Source organism: Microcaecilia unicolor, chromosome 8 (assembly GCF_901765095.1).
Source record: "Microcaecilia unicolor chromosome 8, aMicUni1.1, whole genome shotgun sequence".
Taxonomy (NCBI): Eukaryota; Metazoa; Chordata; class Amphibia; order Gymnophiona; family Siphonopidae; genus Microcaecilia; species Microcaecilia unicolor.
The window spans coordinates 176889685-176908224 of NC_044038.1; the positions used below are offsets into that span (position 1 = coordinate 176889685).

Below are 18540 nucleotides of genomic sequence, written 5' to 3' on the forward strand. Positions count from 1 at the left end.
GACAGAGGAATTCAGGTCATCTGAGCCTTGGGGGATATCTGGAGGAGTTCAGGTCCATCTGCTGTCAGGCGAGCTGGGTAACTTAGGGTTGATTAGTCCCCCCACAAATTGTTTCATCTTATATCCGACATTTTCAAAAAACATGTTTGTTCAATGTGGCTGCATGTACTTGGCACTACTAACTCTCTCTTTAAGAGCCCTTCAACTGTAACTACTCCCCTACCAAGGCATTGTTGAACCCCTGGTCTGACCGTTCAGTGCAAGTTGAGTATTGCTTATAAGTAACTTAGAGATTAAAAAGTAAAATAAACAGTTAAATAAGTAAATGAAGAAACAGTTTAATAAAATATTATCGCCAGTGAGGATTTGGGTGCTATTGAATGTCCAATAAAAGAGTGAAGTTGGTCATGTGCACTGCTGAGGCGATAAAAAACATAAAAAACATATGAATGATTTCTATATGATATATGGTTAAGGTGGAGGTTAAAACCATGTATGTTCAATGTGGCTTACATATTATCAAACTTTACAGTAACAGTGTGTAACTTTGAGGAAAACAAATTTGAATAGAGGAAAGTTTCATTACTAAAAGGAGTCCCTATTTCCACACTGCTAAAGGGATATTTTAGCAGGAGGAGCGCCTCAATTGTTTAGTTCTTTCATATCCCCCTCTTTCCTTCCCCTAATTGGTTATTCGTACCTTGGAGCTATAGGTTCTTTATCAGCTTTCTCTACGCTTTTGTTTTCATTGAGTGCCAGGAGCAGTAATGTCTTTTGCCAGCTGTTGGTTTTTCCTTGAATAGTGTTGGGCTCGAGCTTGCCTGGTCGGGTGCATCCAGGCAGTGCTGCATCTGTTCTTGCTTTAATTTTTAAATTGCTTTCGCCTCTGAGAGCAGCACTGCCTGTTCTCATAAAGTGTGGTCCTCTTGTTTCTCACTGCAGGCACAAATTCTGAGTGTGGTGCTTTGGAAGGAATAGCCTTGAACAGCATTGAGGCACTTTGATGGAAGCTCTGGCTGACTTGGTTAAGTTCTGTTGGGCCAGACATATAATTTCCTTGAGGTAGTTCAGTCTCTGCCTAGGGAGCTGCAGTATGGTTCATTTCCAGAAAATTCCAGAGGGAATAATCTTGAAAGGCACATTCTATTACTACTTCTTAGGTGGTATCTTATAAAATGGCATTAGAGGTGACCATTTCATGGCATCAGTCTGTTGATATGCAAGGGGTGGGGTCCTTGTCATTCCCAGCTTTGGAGGACTCCCTCTCTCGGGCTATGCCGCCCCAGACTGCTATGCTAGATTTGGAAGGGACTTCTGGACAACAGTAGGAACTCTGTTAGTTTTCCCCTTAGTTTGTCCTCCTACTTCACAAAGCTTTTCTTTTATGGTAGTCACGAGGGAGCCTGGCGACTTTGGGTCTCAGAGAACAATTTGAGCCTTTGTCATTTCTTAGGTCAAGGATGGTCATATTGCAAGATGCTGAAGTATTTTCTGTTGCTTCTGGGGATCTTAGTGTGAGCCACTGGAGCATAATGAATGGCATGGAGAGGAATTCCTCACTTGTCAGAGCCTTTGGAGGAGGGAGAACTCTTGGTGACAGAAGTATATGACCTCATGGTTGCCCGGTTTTGGAGAGAGGAGCTTGTGGGAATGATCTTTGCAGGCAGTGGAAACCTTTCAATTTGTATGGTTCCCTCCTTTCTTCCCAAAGTAGTTTTGGATTTTCATTTAAATTAGTTAGTCCCTTTGCCCTCCTTTCAAAGGGAAGATTGGAAGGAGGAGTATAAACTTCTGAAATTTTTAGATATTCATAGAGAATTGTTGTATTATTTAGAAGTAACTAGTACAAGTTTTGCATCTCTGACCATTTGTTTGTGCTCTTTGGTGGTGTCAGGAAAGGTAGCTACGAAGGCAACTATTACATGTTTGCTGAAAGAGATAATTGCTTTGGCCTGTCTTCTCAAAGGTCAAGTAGTTCCTCAATTTCTCAGGGCATGTTCATCCAGAGGAATGGCGGTTTATTAGGCTGAATTGCAGTCCATATCCCAGAAACAGATTTGTAGAGCTGCTGCTTGGTCTTCCTTGCATTCCATTGCCAAGTTTTACAGGCTTGGTGTAAGAGCAAGGGAAGCAGCTGTGTTTGGAGCTGGAGTCTTGGCGGCAGGAGGTTCTTCTTCATGCCTGATGTAACTGTTGTTTTGCTACCTGACATATGTTCTGGACTGGTCTGATTAGGATGAAAAGAAAGGAAAAATTTGATCTTACCTGCTAATTATTTTTCCTTGAGTCTAGCCAGACCAATCCAAAAGCCCACCCTTTAGCTGGAGAAAGGGATCCTTTATGTATATCTGGTACTGTCTCTACCCAGGGTTTCTGGCTAGTTCTGGGAGTTTTCTCAAGGAAGCACTTAGCTAGTTTGGAGCCCTGCGTTCTCCTCTTAGAATTTTTTGTATAGAGAAATTAGTTTGACTAGTCCTCGTGTGCTTTGTTAACAGGAATACTGATGAACTGTGACTGTAGGATGCTTTTTATAGTGCAGAGCTTGCTGCTCATTGGTCTCTGTCCCCGTCTGCTAGCTGACAGACATAACCCATACGTTCTGGACGCAAGGAAAGAAAATTTACAGGTAAGACCAAATTTTTCCTTGCTCAGTAGCATAGCTTAGAGCTAAAACTTGCTTTATTACGCACTGACCTAGTTTATGCCTTGTCATTTGTTTAATTATACTATACATTTGAAAATAAAGAGCAGAAATGAAATCTCTTTGTTTTCCTATAATCATGTAGGAGGCATTATTTAGCTTTAAAGTATAATTTGCAAAGAAATAATCTATTTATCCGTGATTTCTTTTCCTTTGGAAAAGGACTTTTGAGTTGACAGTGTTATTCTCTGATGCCTTCTTCATCCCAGTGGTAGTAGACAAACAGTGGCAGCTTTCCAACATGCTTGCTTATCCGTTTTACAGGTGTAGCAATGATGCAAATAGTCAGCTGCCCGTATGTAAAGACAGTCGCTACCACCAAGACCGGTAATTTTACTACAATCTTAGCTTTGTTTTGTCTGTAAGTTGGCATGGTAGTGAATGTTCTTTTTATTTGCCCGATTTTGTGAACCTTTTTGTTTACCTTCTGATAGGGGTGTGCAGGGCAAAAATTCTCCTTTCTGCTTAGTTTCCCTTTTCATTTGTAGTACTTTTTGTTTAATTTTGTTTAGTTTTTCTGATTTTATTTTGGGGCTGGCAGTGTCATTAATAGTGTGCACTGTTTGTGAAGGGTGCATATTCTTTGCGATAGAAGGGGAAAAAAATAAAAATTTCAGGGGTTTTCATTTCGGGCTACAAACAACATGAGATGACATGTTGTTTCAAATGAATGCACATCCCTAACTTCTGGTAGTATAAAAAATAGATAATCACTTTTCTGACCCGGATTATCTCTGTATGTAAAACTTTTACAAGTTAAGATTAAATTATTTTCTTTCTGGTTAACATCTTGACTGTTTCAGACTTGTAATTGTGAATTTGTTTTCTAGTGTGTATTTTATTTTATTAATCTTTTTCCACTTCCACGTGTTAAGCTAGAACAGCTCTGCTTGCATGTTTATGCATGTATATATTATAATCTAAATTATTATAAGACCATTGTAATGTTATAATGCTTAAAAATCTTTCATATTTAGTTACGTCCACCCCTCCACATTAGAAAATGTGTTGTCTATATACAGTATAGAATGGATCTTAGCTAACAATTATAAATTTGATTATTGTATATTGGAGACTTCATTTTAAGCATTTACGGTTTACTAAGCACTGCTAGCAGCTATCCATGCACTAGTGCCGACACAGGCCATTCACTTTGAATGGGCCATGTCAGCACTAGCACATGGACAGCCGCTAGTGCTGCTTCGTAAAGACCTCTAAGTGTTAATGCTGATTTCCTTGTCATCTATACCAGACCAGTCCAGACTAATGGGTTATGTACATCTACCAGCGGAAGGAGACAAGAGAAAATAGTTCCAAGTAAACCGCCCCTTAAGGGTATCGTGCAGCCTGGAATGTTCAGTATTTTCTCTGTCTCCTAGCGGATGGTGGACGGATTGTTCAGCTGCTCTGGATTGCTGGCTGGTAGCTCCTGTCCCAGATTCTTCTGGTGACAGTGAAACCAGGGGTGTGCTGGTAGCCTTGTTGGGGCTAGTTTTAGATGATACTCAGTGGTCCTGAGTTCCTCATCTGCCAGCTGGGGTGATATCCAGTGACCCTGGTTCCCTCCCTTCCCCTTCCTCCCCTGGCTGTCTTTCTAGCAGGGTGATGGTTGATTGTGGCATGAAGTAACTTGTCTTCCCTGTGGGGTTCTTCTCTTCTGTTCTGTGGTGGTAGGTATATATGAATTTCTGCCTCTGAGGTAAGCCTTTATTAATTTCTGTCACTAGTGAAGAAGGTTGTTTATAAAAAAAGGAAACTGTTTTCCCCTCCTTTTCTGCCTCTGAGGTAAACCTTTTTTAATTCCTGTCACTAGTGAAGAAGGTTGTTTTAAAAAAAAAAAAAAAGAAGAAACAACTTTCTTTTTCCTTCTTTCTCTTGCCTGTTACCTGATTTATTTTCCCACCTTTGGCAATGTATTCTAGGAGGCCGCTTGCGAAGTTTCTTTGAATTTCGCTGGCCGGCGTCTGATTCTGATCTTGGATCCTTCTGAGCTGGTACCAGTTGCTTTGATTTTTTTTTGTGGGGCATGGCTCGTGCCTGGATCATGAACTTCAGTTGTTTTTCTCCTCTTCACGGTCTTAGATGGCGGCTAGTTCAGAGGGCGGCCCCGTTGCTGGAACTTGTACCTTTGCGGTTCGGAGGTCTTAGTCTGCCATTTCCAAAGTGGGGGAAGTCTCTCGCTGGCTCCGTTTGACTGCAGGCTCGATCTTTTTAGTCCAGGGCTAATTTTTCATTCCTGTCAGCCTTACACGGCTGTTGGTCAGTTCTTTTTCAGACCTTCTGGTCTCTGCTGCTTCTAGCATCTTGCTTGAGACGCCCCTGCTATTTGATTCTTGTTTTGGCAGCTGTTTTTCCTCCCTTCCTTAGGGAGGTTCTGGTTCTCTCGTCCCCGTGGATCCCTCCTGTCTGCTGTGGTTTGTCTGCAGGGTACTTTCCTTCTGATGGGGGGTCCGAGTTGCCCTTGGTGCGCAACTGCTAGCTCAAATCTCTCTTCTGAGTACCCTCGGGAGCGCCATTCTTGCCAGTCTTTTGCTTGGACTCAGTTCATTGTCTCTTTACGGGAATGTGCCTTTTTAGGACTAGTTTGCCACAGCTCTTCCTTGCTTCCCTTGCTTTCTGGCAGGAGTTTTGGCCTGGCACAGGCGGATTTTGCCTTTTCTAGTTTTAGGCGCCTCTCTCCTGGCACATTTTGCACTCCTTCCTTTTTCTGTAAGGGAAGCAGTTCTTTCCTACTGAGCAGATCTATTGCTGGGCATCTGGATTATCGCCTCTTAGCTCTGTGCTTTTCTCTACTTTTCTGCAGGGAAGTGGCTCTGTTCTAGGTCTGGAGTTTGACTCTCCTTTAGCTGGTTTTTCCTCAGTTTGGTGTTAATGGCCAGTTTCCTCTTTGTTCCTGGCCTGGCGAGAGTTGTTTCTTCCTCACTGCCTTGCCGGCTGCATTTTGCTCCCTATGGTCTGAGGATTCCAGGTCCATGATGCTTACCTCCCTCTTGGTGGGAGTTCTTTCTCTACGTTGACTGCTGCTCCGTATCAGTTACCTAGGAGGGCGGTCATTGTGTCTCAGAGACCACTTGAGGGCCGAGAGTGTCTCTTGGGGCATGGGGCTTTCTCTTCTTGTAGTTTTAGTCCCTCTGGGCCAGGGGAGTGCAGCGCCAGGTCTGCATTTCCACAAGTTGTGCTCTTTTCCTGTTGACATCCTGGCAGCACCTTCTTCTCTGGCTGTTCCCCGGGACTCCATCTATGCATTTTGCTTGTTGAGCACAGCTCCATCGCTACATTTGAGCACGGCGCCATCGCTGTATGTTGAGCGCGGCTCCATCACTGCATGTTGAGCGCAGCTTCATTATTCCAAGCAGTTCCACCATTCCATGTTGGGCACGGCTCCTTCGTTGCATGCTGGGCACAGTTCCACAGTTCCAGGTTGGTTTTAGTTCCATCGCTGTATGTTGAGGACAGCTCTATCATGGCATGTTGCGTGAAGTTCCTTCGCTGCTTATTCTGCAAACTTCTCTGCGTATTGAACGCAGCTCCATTGTCACATGTTGAGTGTAGTTCTTTCTCTGCAGGTCTCAGCGTGGGACACAGTCCTGTCTGCGTGTAGAACACAGCTCTGTGTCTGCCTGTGGAGCACAGCTCCTTGCAGCTCTCTCTCTCTTTGCATATGGAACGCAGCTCCCTGTCTGTGTGCAGAGCACAGCTCCACCGCCTGTTGAGTTTAGCTCTATCTCTGCATGTTTAGCTCAACTCTTCTCTGCAAATTGGGTGGTGGAACACAGCTCTGTGACTGTAGGTGCTATACAGCTTCATGTCTGCGTAGGAAGCATAGCTCCTTGTCGGCGTGTGGAGCGCTGCTCCTTGCTGGCATCTGGAGCGCAGTTTCTTGCCGGTGTCAGGAGCACAGCTCCTTGTTTGCGTATGGAAAGCAGCTCCTTGTCTGCGTTTTATTCACAGTTACATCGCTACCGCAGCTTCAGTTCTGCAGGTACCTCTAACATCCAGCTCTTTCAGTGGGGCACTGCTCATCCTCTGTCTGTTACTCTCAGCTTCGTCTGTGCTTGTTCAGGGCATTTCTATCTTTGCCAGAGGTGTGCAACTCTTTCTCTGCCCGTGGTGCGTGGCTCAGTTTGTGTGCTTTGATTTCAAATCCGTTTGTTCTCGTTGAGCATGGATCTTTCTCTGCCTGCCTGATGAGCGCAGCTTCTTTTCTATCCCTTGAGCACAGTTTAGTCTCTCTGTGGAGCATATTTTCTCCTTTGTCTGTTGGGCATTGTTTCACCTTGTTGGTCAACCCCAGCTTTTTTCTGTGGGTTGGATACAGTAACTTTTCAGCGGTTGTGGCATGCCGCTGTTTAGACTGCTAGACAAGGCTGTCTTGTCTCCTGTTAGCCACCATTCCTGTGGCACCTTTTCTTGCCGTAGCCTCTTGGTGGCTGGCGAGAAGCTTCTCCATTGCTGGAGTTTGAATTAGTCTCTGCTCCTTTTGTGGCTACTTGGCACCTTGTGGGGGTCTTTTCTCCACAGTGTGGATCTCGACTCTCTTTCTTTTTGTCTCCTTTTGTTCTCTTGGCACTGATCCCTAAGTCCAGAGCGAGCTGGTTGAGGAGTACTCTTTCTACCATTGTACCTTGGTATCCTGCTGCCCTTTTCTTCATGGTTCTCCTGGAGAGACTAGCACTCCAGTTAGTTGGTTCTTTCGAGTCTGGAGTCTTTTCTTGTTCTGTGGAGTTTGATTCTCTCACTAGGCACGGGTCTGGGTGGTTCCTGGGCCTTGCTTCCTTTCTTCTGTGAAGTGTGGTGCACTGTTTGGGGTTGCGTACTCCTAGTACTTGTTATGGTCACTTTATCCGACCATACTGGACTCAAGACAGGGGTATGTATTTTTTCTTTTGCTCAGGACGTTTGTTTTACGTCCTACGGCTTCAATTCCTTTTCTAGTGTCTAACTCTGTTCCATTTTGGTAGCCTGGTGGTTCGGATATTCAAATCCTTTTCTGCTGATCAGTTTTTTTGCTGTGTGTATAGCTTCGTTGATTTTTCAACCTTCTGCATTCTTCTTTTCTCCCCCCTCTTTGGGAAACTGCTTTGCTACATCCCATTAGTCTGGACTGGTCTGGTATAGATGACAAGAAAGGAAAAATTATGTTCTTACCTGACAATTTCCTTTCCTTTAATCATACCAGACCAGTCCAGATGCCCTCCCTGGCTAAAGTCTGTCAGAGTGTTGTTTCCTTTAGATATCCCTGGCTGTTCCACGACGCTTCAATACGCTGGGATGTCCTACAGCACTGCCTACTTCATCTTCTCTAGTCAATCTCCTGCCACTTGTTGTTGTGCCAGCTCTGTATGACTCATGTTACTTGGCATCATGGAGTTCTTTCCCCGGATTCAGGGGTTGATCTCTATGTGCTTGAGCAAGCTCAGTATGGACCATTCCCTCCCGCTTACTTTACTGTGAGGGGAGGTTGCAGTTGCCTTTGGCCAAGCAGGAACAGTGAGGTTCTGCATATTGGCTCCAAGAGTTTGCCTGTTTGGTATTAACTGTGTTTTCTTCTAGACTTCAGAGCATCATTGCTTGGCTATTTGAAATACAGAACATTCCAGGCTGCACTATACCCTTAAGGGGCGGTTTGCTTGGAACTATTTTCTCTGTCTCATTCCGCTGGTAGATGGACATAGTCATAACCCATTAATATGGACTGGTCTGGTATGATTAAAGGAAAGAAAATTATCAGGTAAGAACATAATTTTTCCATATAGATAGAGAGAGATGTCTTCACCAAACTGCCATCTGCTGTTCGTTAGATATATCCTGCTCTCATATTCTTATTTTATGCACTTTTCTGAGAAATGGGTGTCGGTATTCACCAGAACATCTTTGTTCTTCTGGGTTAGTCACGTACACCGCAGGCAATCAGATTTGTTCAGCATTTATATCCATATAAGACAGTTGACACTGCTGAAGCTGATAAAGTTATGTCATTGTGTCAGTTTTTGATTGTTTGCATGTCGAATGCTGTTAGAGAACGCCAATAAAACCTAAAGATTGTTGGAATCTGTAGGTAGTCTGTACTTGCTGTAAATTAGCTTTGGTCTGCAACAGACCTAAATCCTCACTTTTTGTTGAGATGAGGTGCAAGAATAACAGCTGCCCATTCAGTAGTGTTTTTGTTTCTTTCTGTGATTTTCATCATTATTTAGTTCTCCAAGCCAGTGGGTGTGTGACAGAAACATAAGTTGTTATATAGTGCACTTCACTGTGACTGAGCTAAATGAGTAGCAAACAAAGCTGAGTACTGTGCATTACATGAAAACAGGAAACTCAATCCTTGCATTACCAATAGGCCCTTGTAAATTGAATTTATGTTGAAACTGATTAAACTGTTTTCATGTCTTTGCATTGTCTTCAATAAAGTGTGCTTTGGCATTGTTTTGTTTTTTCTTGTGTATTTGTTTTTGTCTATTTAGGTGTATTGCCAGGAATGACGCCTCCTATAGTACCAATGATGCATCCTCAAGTTGCTATTGCTGCTTCTCCTGCTACTTTAGCCGGTGCAACGATAGTCTCAGAATGGTCTGAGTATAGAACAGCAGATGGGAAAACTTATTATTATAACAACAGAACTTTGGAATCAACGTGGGAAAAGCCTCATGAGCTAAAGGAAAAAAGTGCAGCTTTTGATATGAGAACAGATATAGGTATATCGATGGACTTTTGTATTGTGCCTAAAGCCCTTCACTTTCAGGGTTAGAAAGATAGATTTTTTAGCTATCTATCTATATATATTTCTCCGAGGACAAGCAGGCTGCTTGTTCTCACTGATGGGTGACGTCCACGGCAGCCCCTCCAATCGGAATCTTCACTAGCAAAAACCTTTGCTAGCCCTCGCGCGCCGATGCGCACCGCGCATGCGCTGCCGTCTTCCCGCCCGAAACCGGCTTGTGCCGGCCAGTCTTCTTTTGTCCGCGCTCAGTACGGTCGTGTTATGCCGTTCGCGCCCTTAAGTTGACCTCGCGCGTCTCTTTTGACTTTTCGCAAAAAAAAAAAAAGGATTTCGGAAGAAGACCTTTTCGGTCTTTTTCCCTTTCCTCTATTTCCAGTTTTTGCCCCGGTAAGTTTCTTTTCGTCTTCGGGGTAGGCCCTTTTGAGGACTCGGGTCGAATTTTTTTCTCCCCCTCTTTTTGGTGCCTTACGCAATCACGAGTTTTGATCTCGCCAGCGTGATTTTTCCGCCCATGTCATCGAAGTCTCCCAGCGGCTTCAAGAAGTGCACCCAGTGCGCCCGGGTAATCTCGCTCACTGACAGGCACACGTCGTGTCTTCAGTGTCTGGGGGCTGGGCACCGCCCGCAGGCCTGCAGTCTGTGCGCCCTTTTACAAAAGCGGACTCAGGTAGCGAGATTGGCCCAGTGGAACGTTTTGTTCTCGGGCTCTTCATCGGCACCGAGAGTATCGAGTGCATCGACGTCGACAGCGTCTAGACCTCCGTCCTCGGCCGCGACTGCATCGAGTGCATCGAGGCATCGACCCTCTGCATCGGGACTGAGACATCGGAAGGCTGCGTCGGCGTCGGTGGTACTGGGACCTCCACTTCTGCTGATGTCGTCGGACGGTGGTGCTTCGACTGGAGTGCAGGTGAGGGCTGTCCATTCCCCTGCTGGTGGCGGTGAGCCTTCGGGTGGGTCTCCCCCTACCCTGAGGGCTCCTGCGGTACAGCCCCCCCGAGACCGACCTTCTTCGGCCTCGGCCCCGAGGAAGCGACGGCTGGATTCTACATCCTCCTCGTCGGTGCCGGGAAGCTCCGGTGACATGCTTCGTTCCAAGAAGTCGAAGAAGCATCGACACCGGTCCCCTTCCCGTATCGGCACCGAGAGCTCTGGGTCGCCGAGGGAGTCGGCACCCAGTAGGCATCGGCACCGAGAGGACCGCTCACCCTCTGTTCAAGAGGTGTCTATGCGCTCCACTATGGACAGCCCGGAACAGACTCTGACATCGACACCTGCATTGGCTTCCACGTCTTTCTCCACAGCCGCTCTGCACGAGAGTCTCCGGGCCGTCCTCCCAGAGATCCTGGGAGAGCTGTTGCACCCTTCCCCTCCGGTACCGGGGGTGCTTGCGCCACCGGTACCGTCGAGTGAGGCGCCGGCTGGCCCCTTGCCCGGGGTGAGGTCTCCAACATCGGTGCCGCTTGCGGTACCGACTGCGGTCGCCTCCCAGGAAGGCTCCCCGTCGGCGGAGGGAGCTTCGCCGGTGCGGGCGAGGGAGTCTACCTCTCGACGCTCCCACCGTAGCCGTGGTTCCACGGAGTCGAGCCTGGCACGGCTTCAGACACAGGTCCGTGAACTTGTGTCTGATACCGATGGTGAGGCCTCGTGGGAGGAGGAGGAGGACATCAGATATTTCTCTGACGAGGAGTCTGATGGCCTACCTTCTGATCCCACTCCCTCCCCTGAAAGGCAGCTTTCTCCTCCCTAGAGTCTGTCTTTTGCGGCCTTTGTACGGGAGATGTCTACGGCCATCCCCTTCCCGGTGGTTGTGGAGGACGAGCCCAGGGCTGAGATGCTTGAGCTCCTGGACTATCCTTCTCCACCTAAGGAAGCGTCCACAGTACCTATGCATCATGTCCTCAAAAAGACATTGCTGGCGAACTGGACCAAGCCATTAAGTAATCCCCACATTCCCAAGAAGATCGAGTCCCAGTACCGGATCCATGGGGACCCAGAGCTGATGCGCACTCAGTTGCCTCACGACTCTGGAGTTGTGGATTTGGCCCTAAAGAAGGCTAAGAGTTCTAGGGAGCATGCTTCGGCGCCCCTGGGCAAGGACTCTAGAACCTTAGACTCCTTTGGGAGGAAGGCCTACCATTCTTCTATGCTCGTGGCCAAAATCCAGTCTTACCAGCTCTACACGAGCATACACATGCGGAACAATGTGCGGCAGTTGGCGGGCTTGGTGGACAAGCTCCCCCCTGAGCAAGCCAAGCCATTTCAGGAGGTGGTCAGGCAGCTGAAGGCGTGCAGAAAATTCCTGGCCAGGGGGGTGTATGACACCTTTGATGTTGCGTCCAGGGCCGCTGCTCAAGGTGTGGTGATGCGCAGACTCTCATGGCTGCGTGCCTCCGACCTGGAGAATAGGATCCAGCAACGGATTGCGGACTCGCCTTGTCGTGCGGATAATATTTTTGGAGAGAAAGTCGAACAGGTGGTAGAGCAGCTCCACCAGCGGGACACCGCTTTCGACAAGTTCTCCTGCCGACAGCCTTCAGCTTCTACCTCTACAGGTAGACGATTTTTGGGGGGAAGGAAGACTGTTCCCTACTCTTCTGGTAAGCGTAGGTACAATCCTCCTTCTCGACAGCCTGCGGCCCAGGCTAAGCCCCAGCGCGCTTGCTCTCGTCAGCAGCGTTCGCCTCAGCAAGGCCCCTCGGCTCCCCAGCAAAAGCAAGGGACGAGATTTTGACTGGCTCCAGCAGAGCATAGCCGACATCCAAGTGTCAGTGCCGGGCGACCTGCCGATCGGAGGGAGGTTGAAAGTTTTTCACCAAAGGTGGCCTCTCATAACCTCCGATCAGTGGGTTCTCCAAATAGTCCGGCAAGGATACACCCTCAATTTGGCCTCAAAACCTCCAAATTGTCCACCGTGAGCTCAGTCTTACAGCTTCCAACACAAGCAGGTACTTGCAGAGGAACTCTCCGCCCTTCTCAGCGCCAATGCGGTCGAGCCCGTGCCATCCGGGCAAGAAGGGCTGGGATTCTATTCCAGGTACTTCCTTGTGGAAAAGAAAACAGGGGGGATGCGTCCCATCCTAGACCTAAGGGCCCTGAACAAATATCTGGTCAAAGAAAAGTTCAGGATGCTTTCCCTGGGCACCCTTCTCCCCATGATTCAGGAAAACGATTGGCTATGCTCTCTGGACTTGAAGGACGCCTACACGCACATCCCGATACTGCCAGCTCACAGACAGTATCTGCGATTTCAGCTGGGCACACGTCACTTCCAGTACTGTGTGCTACCCTTTGGGCTCGCCTCTGCGCCCAGAGTGTTCATGAAGTGCTTGCCTGTGGTAGCAGCGGCGCTTCGCAGACTGGGAGTGCATGTGTTTCCCTTATCTTGACGATTGGCTGGTGAAGAACACATCAGAGGCAAGAGCTCTACAGTCCATGCAGATGACTATTCGCCTCCTGGAGCTATTGGGGTTTGTGATAAATTATCCAAAGTCCCATCTTCTCCCAGTGCAGAGACTCGAATTCATAGGAGCTCTGCTGGATTCTCGGACGGCTCGTGCCTATCTCCCAGAGGCGAGAGCCAACAACTTGTTGTCCCTCGTCTTGCGGGTGCGAGTGTCCCAGCAGATCACAGCTCGGCAGATGTTGAGATTGCTGGGCCACATGGCCTCCAAGGTTCATGTGACTCCCATGGCCCACCTTCACATGAGATCTGCTCAATGGACCCTAGCTTCCCAGTGGTTTCAGGCTGCTGGGGATCTAGAAGACGTGATCCACCTGTCCACGAGTTTTCTCAAATCCCTGTATTGGTGGACGATTTGGTCCAATTTGACTCTGGGACGTCCTTTCCAAATTCCTCAGCCACAAAAAGTGCTGACTACGGATGCGTCTCTCCTGGGGTGGGGAGCTCATGTCGATGGACTTCACACCCAAGGAAGCTGGTCCCTCCAGGAACGCGATCTGCAGATCAATCTTCTGGAGTTGCGAGCGGTCTGGATCGCTCTGAAGGCTTTCAGAGATGGGCTGTCCCACCAAATTATCCAAATTCAGACAGACAACCAGGTTGCCATGTATTACATCAACAAGCAGGGGGGCACCGGATCTCGCCCCCTGTGTCAGGAAGCCGTCAGCATGTGGCTCTGGGCTCGCCGTCACGGCATGGTGCTCCAAGCCACATACCTGGCAGGCGTAAACAACAGTCTGGCCGACAGGTTGAGCAGGATCATGCAACCTCACGAGTGGTCGCTCAACTCCCGAGTGGTGCGACAGATCTTCCAAGCGTGGGGCACCCCCTTGGTAGATCTCTTCGCATCTCGAGCCAACCACAAGGTCCCTCAGTTCTGTTCCAGGCTTCAGGCCCACGGCAGACTGGTATCGGATGCCTTCCTCCTGGACTGGGAGGAAGGTCTACTGTATGCTTATCCTCCCATACCTCTGGTCAGGAAGACTTTGTTGAAACTCAAGCAAGACCGAGGCACCATGATTCTGATTGCTCCTTTTTGGCCGCGTCAGATCTGGTTCCCTCTTCTTCTGGAGTTATCCTCCGAAGAACCGTGGAGATTGGAGTGTTTTCCGACCCTCATCACACAGAACGAAGGGGCGCTTCTGCATCCCAGCCTCCGGTCCCTGGGTCTCACGGCCTGGATGTTGAGAGCGTAGACTTTGCCTCTTTGGGTCTGTCAGAGGGTGTCTCCTGTGTCTTGCTTGCTTCCAGAAAAGATTCCACTAAGAGGAGTTACTTCTTTTTATGGAGGAGGTTTACCGTCTGGTGTGACAGCAAGGCCTTAGATCCTCTCCCCTGTCCTACACAGACCCTGCTTGAATACCTTCTGCACTTGTCTCAAGACCAACTCTGTAAGGGTTCACCTTAGTGCGATCAGTGCATACCATTACCGTGTGGAAGGTAAGCCGATTTCAGGACAGCCTTTAGTTGTTCGCTTCATGAGAGGTTTGCTTTTGTCAAAGCCCCCTGTCAAACCTCCTACAGTGTCATGGGATCTCAATGTCGTTCTCACCCAGCTGATGAAACCTCCTTTTGAGCCACTGGACTCCTGCCATCTGAAGTACTTGACCTGGAAGGTCATTTTCTTGGTGGCAATTACTTCAGCTCGTAGAGTCAGTGAGCTTCAGGCCCTGGTAGCCCAGGCCCCTTACACCAAATTTCATCATAACAGAGTAGTCCTCCGCACTCACCCTAAGTTCTTGCCGAAGGTTGTGTCGGAGTTCCATCTGAACCAGTCAGTTGTCTTGCCAACATTCTTTCCCCGTCCTCATTCCTGCCCTGCTGAACGTCAGCTGCACACATTGGACTGCAAGAGAGCATTGGCCTTCTATCTGGAGCGGACATCCCAACAGACAGTCCGCCCAATTGTTTGTTTCTTTTGATCCCAACAGCAGGGGAGTGGCTGTGGGGAAACGCACCATATCCAGTTGGCTAGCAGATTGCATTTCCTTCACTTACGCCCAGGCTGGGCTGGCTCTTGAGGGTCATGTCACGGCTCATAATGTTAGAGCCATGGCAGCGTCGGTAGCCCACTTGAAGTCAGCCACTATTGAAGAGATTTGCAAAGCTGCGACGTGGTCATCTGTCCACACATTTACATCTCATTACTGCCTGCAGCAGGATACCCGACGCGACAGTCGGTTCGGGCAGTCAGTGCTTCAGAATCTGTTCGGGGTTTAGAATCCAACTCCACCCCCCTAGGCCCATGTTTATTCTGTTCCAGGCTGCACTCTCAGTTAATTGGATAAATTGTTAGGTCAATCTCAGTTCTGTCCTCGCCGTTGCGAGGCCCAATTGACCATGTTTGTTGTTTTGAGTGAGCCTGGGGGCTAGGGATACCCCATCAGTGAGAGTAAGCAGCCTGCTTGTCCTCGGAGAAAGCGAATGCTACATACCTGTAGAAGGTATTCTCCGAGGACAGCAGGCTGATTGTTCTCACAAACTCGCCCACCTCCCCTTTTGGAGTTGTGTCTTCCCTTCTCTTTGTCTTGCTACATATGAGACTGGTCGGCACGAGCCGGTTTCGGGCGGGAAGACGGCCGCGCATGCGCGGTGCGCATCGGCGCGCGAGGGCTAGCAAAGGCTTTTGCTAGTGAAGATTCCGATTGGAGGGGCTACCGTGGACGTCACCCATCAGTGAGAACAATCAGCCTGCTGTCCTCGGAGAATACCTTCTACAGGTATGTAGCATTCGCTATACACACATATACATACACACACAGTATTTATTAACACTTAGCCTAGCAAACTTTATTTTGGCCTGTATAATTCATACGCTAAGTACAGCCGCAAAATTGGCAGGGATTTCAGGGAAAGTTACATAAATATAGTGCTCCTCAGTATAACTACTGGGAGATTTGTATGTATATGTGTATGTGTATATGTATGTATATTTGTGTATCTATATACAGTGCAGTCCACTTAAGTGCAAGGGTCTGGGACCAAAGAAATGCATGCAGTTAACTGGAGCGTGCACTTAATTGTTGTGACCCAAAGAAGCTTGACATCTGATAGACATATGTACAGTACTGTTTATTATTATACGTACAGTATACAGTCTCCGTTAACTGACGTTAGGCTTACTTGAAGTAATCAGTTATAATAATCCTCTGTACACTATTGGGTCTGTGAGTTCCATAGACTACCTCTGCCAGACGGTAAAAACTGTCATAGCACTGACATCCAGTGGCCTCCAGATAGGCCTTCACGGTGTTGAGACTCTCCAGCGCTCTTGCAAAAGTGACAGAAGGAGGTTGTTGAATTTTTTCAGCATGTGCCTCGCTGCTCATTTCATCATCTGTTTCATCATCAGCTGTTGTTGCCTGTGTGGAGGCGCATATCTCGACATCAGTGCTGTCGTCAGTTGTTTGTAGATCGTAATCAACAGCTACGTAGCGATGAAACTCCTCTTCAGTAACACCGGCTGGGATGTCAATAACTTGTTCATTTGATGCGTTTGCAACAGCTGTATCTGTTTTGTCCCTCTCCACATCCTTAACAAAGCTTGCCTGCTTGTAGCAGTTCACAATGGTTGCCTGTGTAACATGATTCCAGGCTTTTTTCTGCATATGTAGGGAATCCAACTGTGATAGATTACGAGCCAGTTCAACAGCACGTTTATCGTTGCCAGTCTGGTCATCCATAACGCTCATCAGACGACATAGCACAAGAGCCCAATAATGTTGTTTGAAATTGGCTATTATGCCCTGATCCATAGGTTGGATCAGAGAGGTAGTGTTTCGTGGCAGGAAGACCACCTTGACGTTAGACAGCCTGACATCATCCCTGTGTGCAGCACAATTATCACAAAGCAACAAAATCTGACGCTTTTGTGCCCACGGTCTAGTATCTAACTTCTTTAGCCACTGCTTCCAAATTTCCCCAGTCATCCATGAATTTGCGTTAGCCTCGTGTGACACAGGAAGTCGCTTAACTTTCTTGAAGCAACGGGGCTGTTTGCTCTTTCCAGTGACGAGGGGTTCCAACTTCTCACTCCCATCCATATTGCAGCAAAGGAGGATCGTCAGTCGGTCCTTCGACGTTTTACCTCCAGTAGTTTCGGCATGTTTGAATGCAATTGTTCCATCAGGAATTGCTCGCCAGTAGAGACCGTGTTCGTCAGCATTGAAAATGTCACGAGGTGCAAACTTGTTCAAGAAGGTAGGAAGAACTGAAACAAACCAATTTTCAGCACCAACGTCATCAGCGTCTTGTTTCTTACCATGCTGTTTCTTGAATTTTATGTTCCTCTCCTTCCATCTTTCCAACCATCCAACAGTGGCTTTGAATTCAGCTAGTCCAAAACTTTCAGCTAGCTGGTTAGCTTTCTCTATAAGCAGTGGACCACTGACAGGACACTGCTCCTGACTCGAGAAAACCACCAAAGAAGAGCATCTTCTACCTCCTCAGCTTTTCCCGCCCGTTTACGTTTCCTGTGTGGATTTGTATTGTTTTGCCAGTCTTCCAGAAACTGATCTTTCTGCTTCAAGACACGTGAAATTTGACTGGGATTGACACTATAATCTTTAGCAATAGGTGCTTGACTTTGTTTGTTTTCTAATTTTTTAAGAACTTCTATTTGTTCAGCCAGTGTTAAAGTCTTACAGTTCTGCTGCGACGACAACGACTCCAGTGTACGCTCTAACAACATTCTTTCGCTTATTCTGCCTGTGCAGTTAAAGGGGTGGTAAATTTGAAATCTCGTTGGTTGTCACGCGCCAATCGGCTTCCATATTCCGTGCGCACGCTTATGCGGAGTCTTTCCTGCAGAGGAGCGGTCTTAAACCATGCATATAAGCGAATCTTGCACTTATCAGTGGTGTGCTAAACCGAAGTTTGCCCCCATAGAAATTGATGGCGCCAAAAACTGGACCGAAGTACAGCATGCAGTTAAACAGAGCATTCACTTATCCGATGTGCACTTAAATGGAGTGCACTGTATGTATGTATATATATATATATACACACACACACACACACTCTCATATACTGTTGTAAATAAACATTCTGTCATTTGTCTTCCTCCCCTTTTTCTACTTAAAATCAGTTTAATTCTAGGTCCCATGTGTATTGTTTTTTCAGCTATATATAATTTCCAAAAATGTCTCCGTGGGAGTTAATACATTGTTGTTTCTGAGTGTTTTCATCTGGTTATCAGCAGAGCAGAAACGTCAGATTATTTCAAAATTTGTTTGCAGGGTAAATTTATAGATAAAGCATTTTTAACATATATAGCAATATCAGGAACTACATAATTGAGCAAAAAAAGCAAACGGATAATGTTTTCAGTTTTGCACGTTTAAAGTAAATTTGATCACATTGTTGCAGAAAAAGAAGTGGAGAAAAATAAAGAGCCAGTAAAGGAACCAGTTGTGGAGGAACCTCAACCCATGGAGACGGAAGAAGAAGAGCCAAAAGAAGAACCTCCCAAAGAGATAAAGGAGGTAAAAGACTGCAGCTCATTTCTTAGTATTGTCATTTTCAATTATATGCTTACAGGGGATGGGCAGTATGTGTAGGAAGGTATGTAAGGTCTCAAAACTTTCAGCTAGTGGATAGATGAGCACCAACAGAAAAACTTGGACCAGTTTTGAGTGGTAGATGTGTATTTATGGA

At 47.1% G+C, this 18540-nt stretch overlaps 1 protein-coding gene across 1 annotated transcript in view; it reads left to right on the forward strand.

Moving 5' to 3' along the window:
* Nucleotides 1–18540, forward strand: part of TCERG1 (transcription elongation regulator 1) — a 161292-nt gene that overhangs the window by 57754 nt on the left and 84998 nt on the right. The window contains 3 exon segments of the mRNA XM_030212887.1: nucleotides 2966–3028; nucleotides 9166–9396; nucleotides 18253–18368. Coding sequence (XP_030068747.1) covers nucleotides 2966–3028; nucleotides 9166–9396; nucleotides 18253–18368 — 410 coding nt within the window.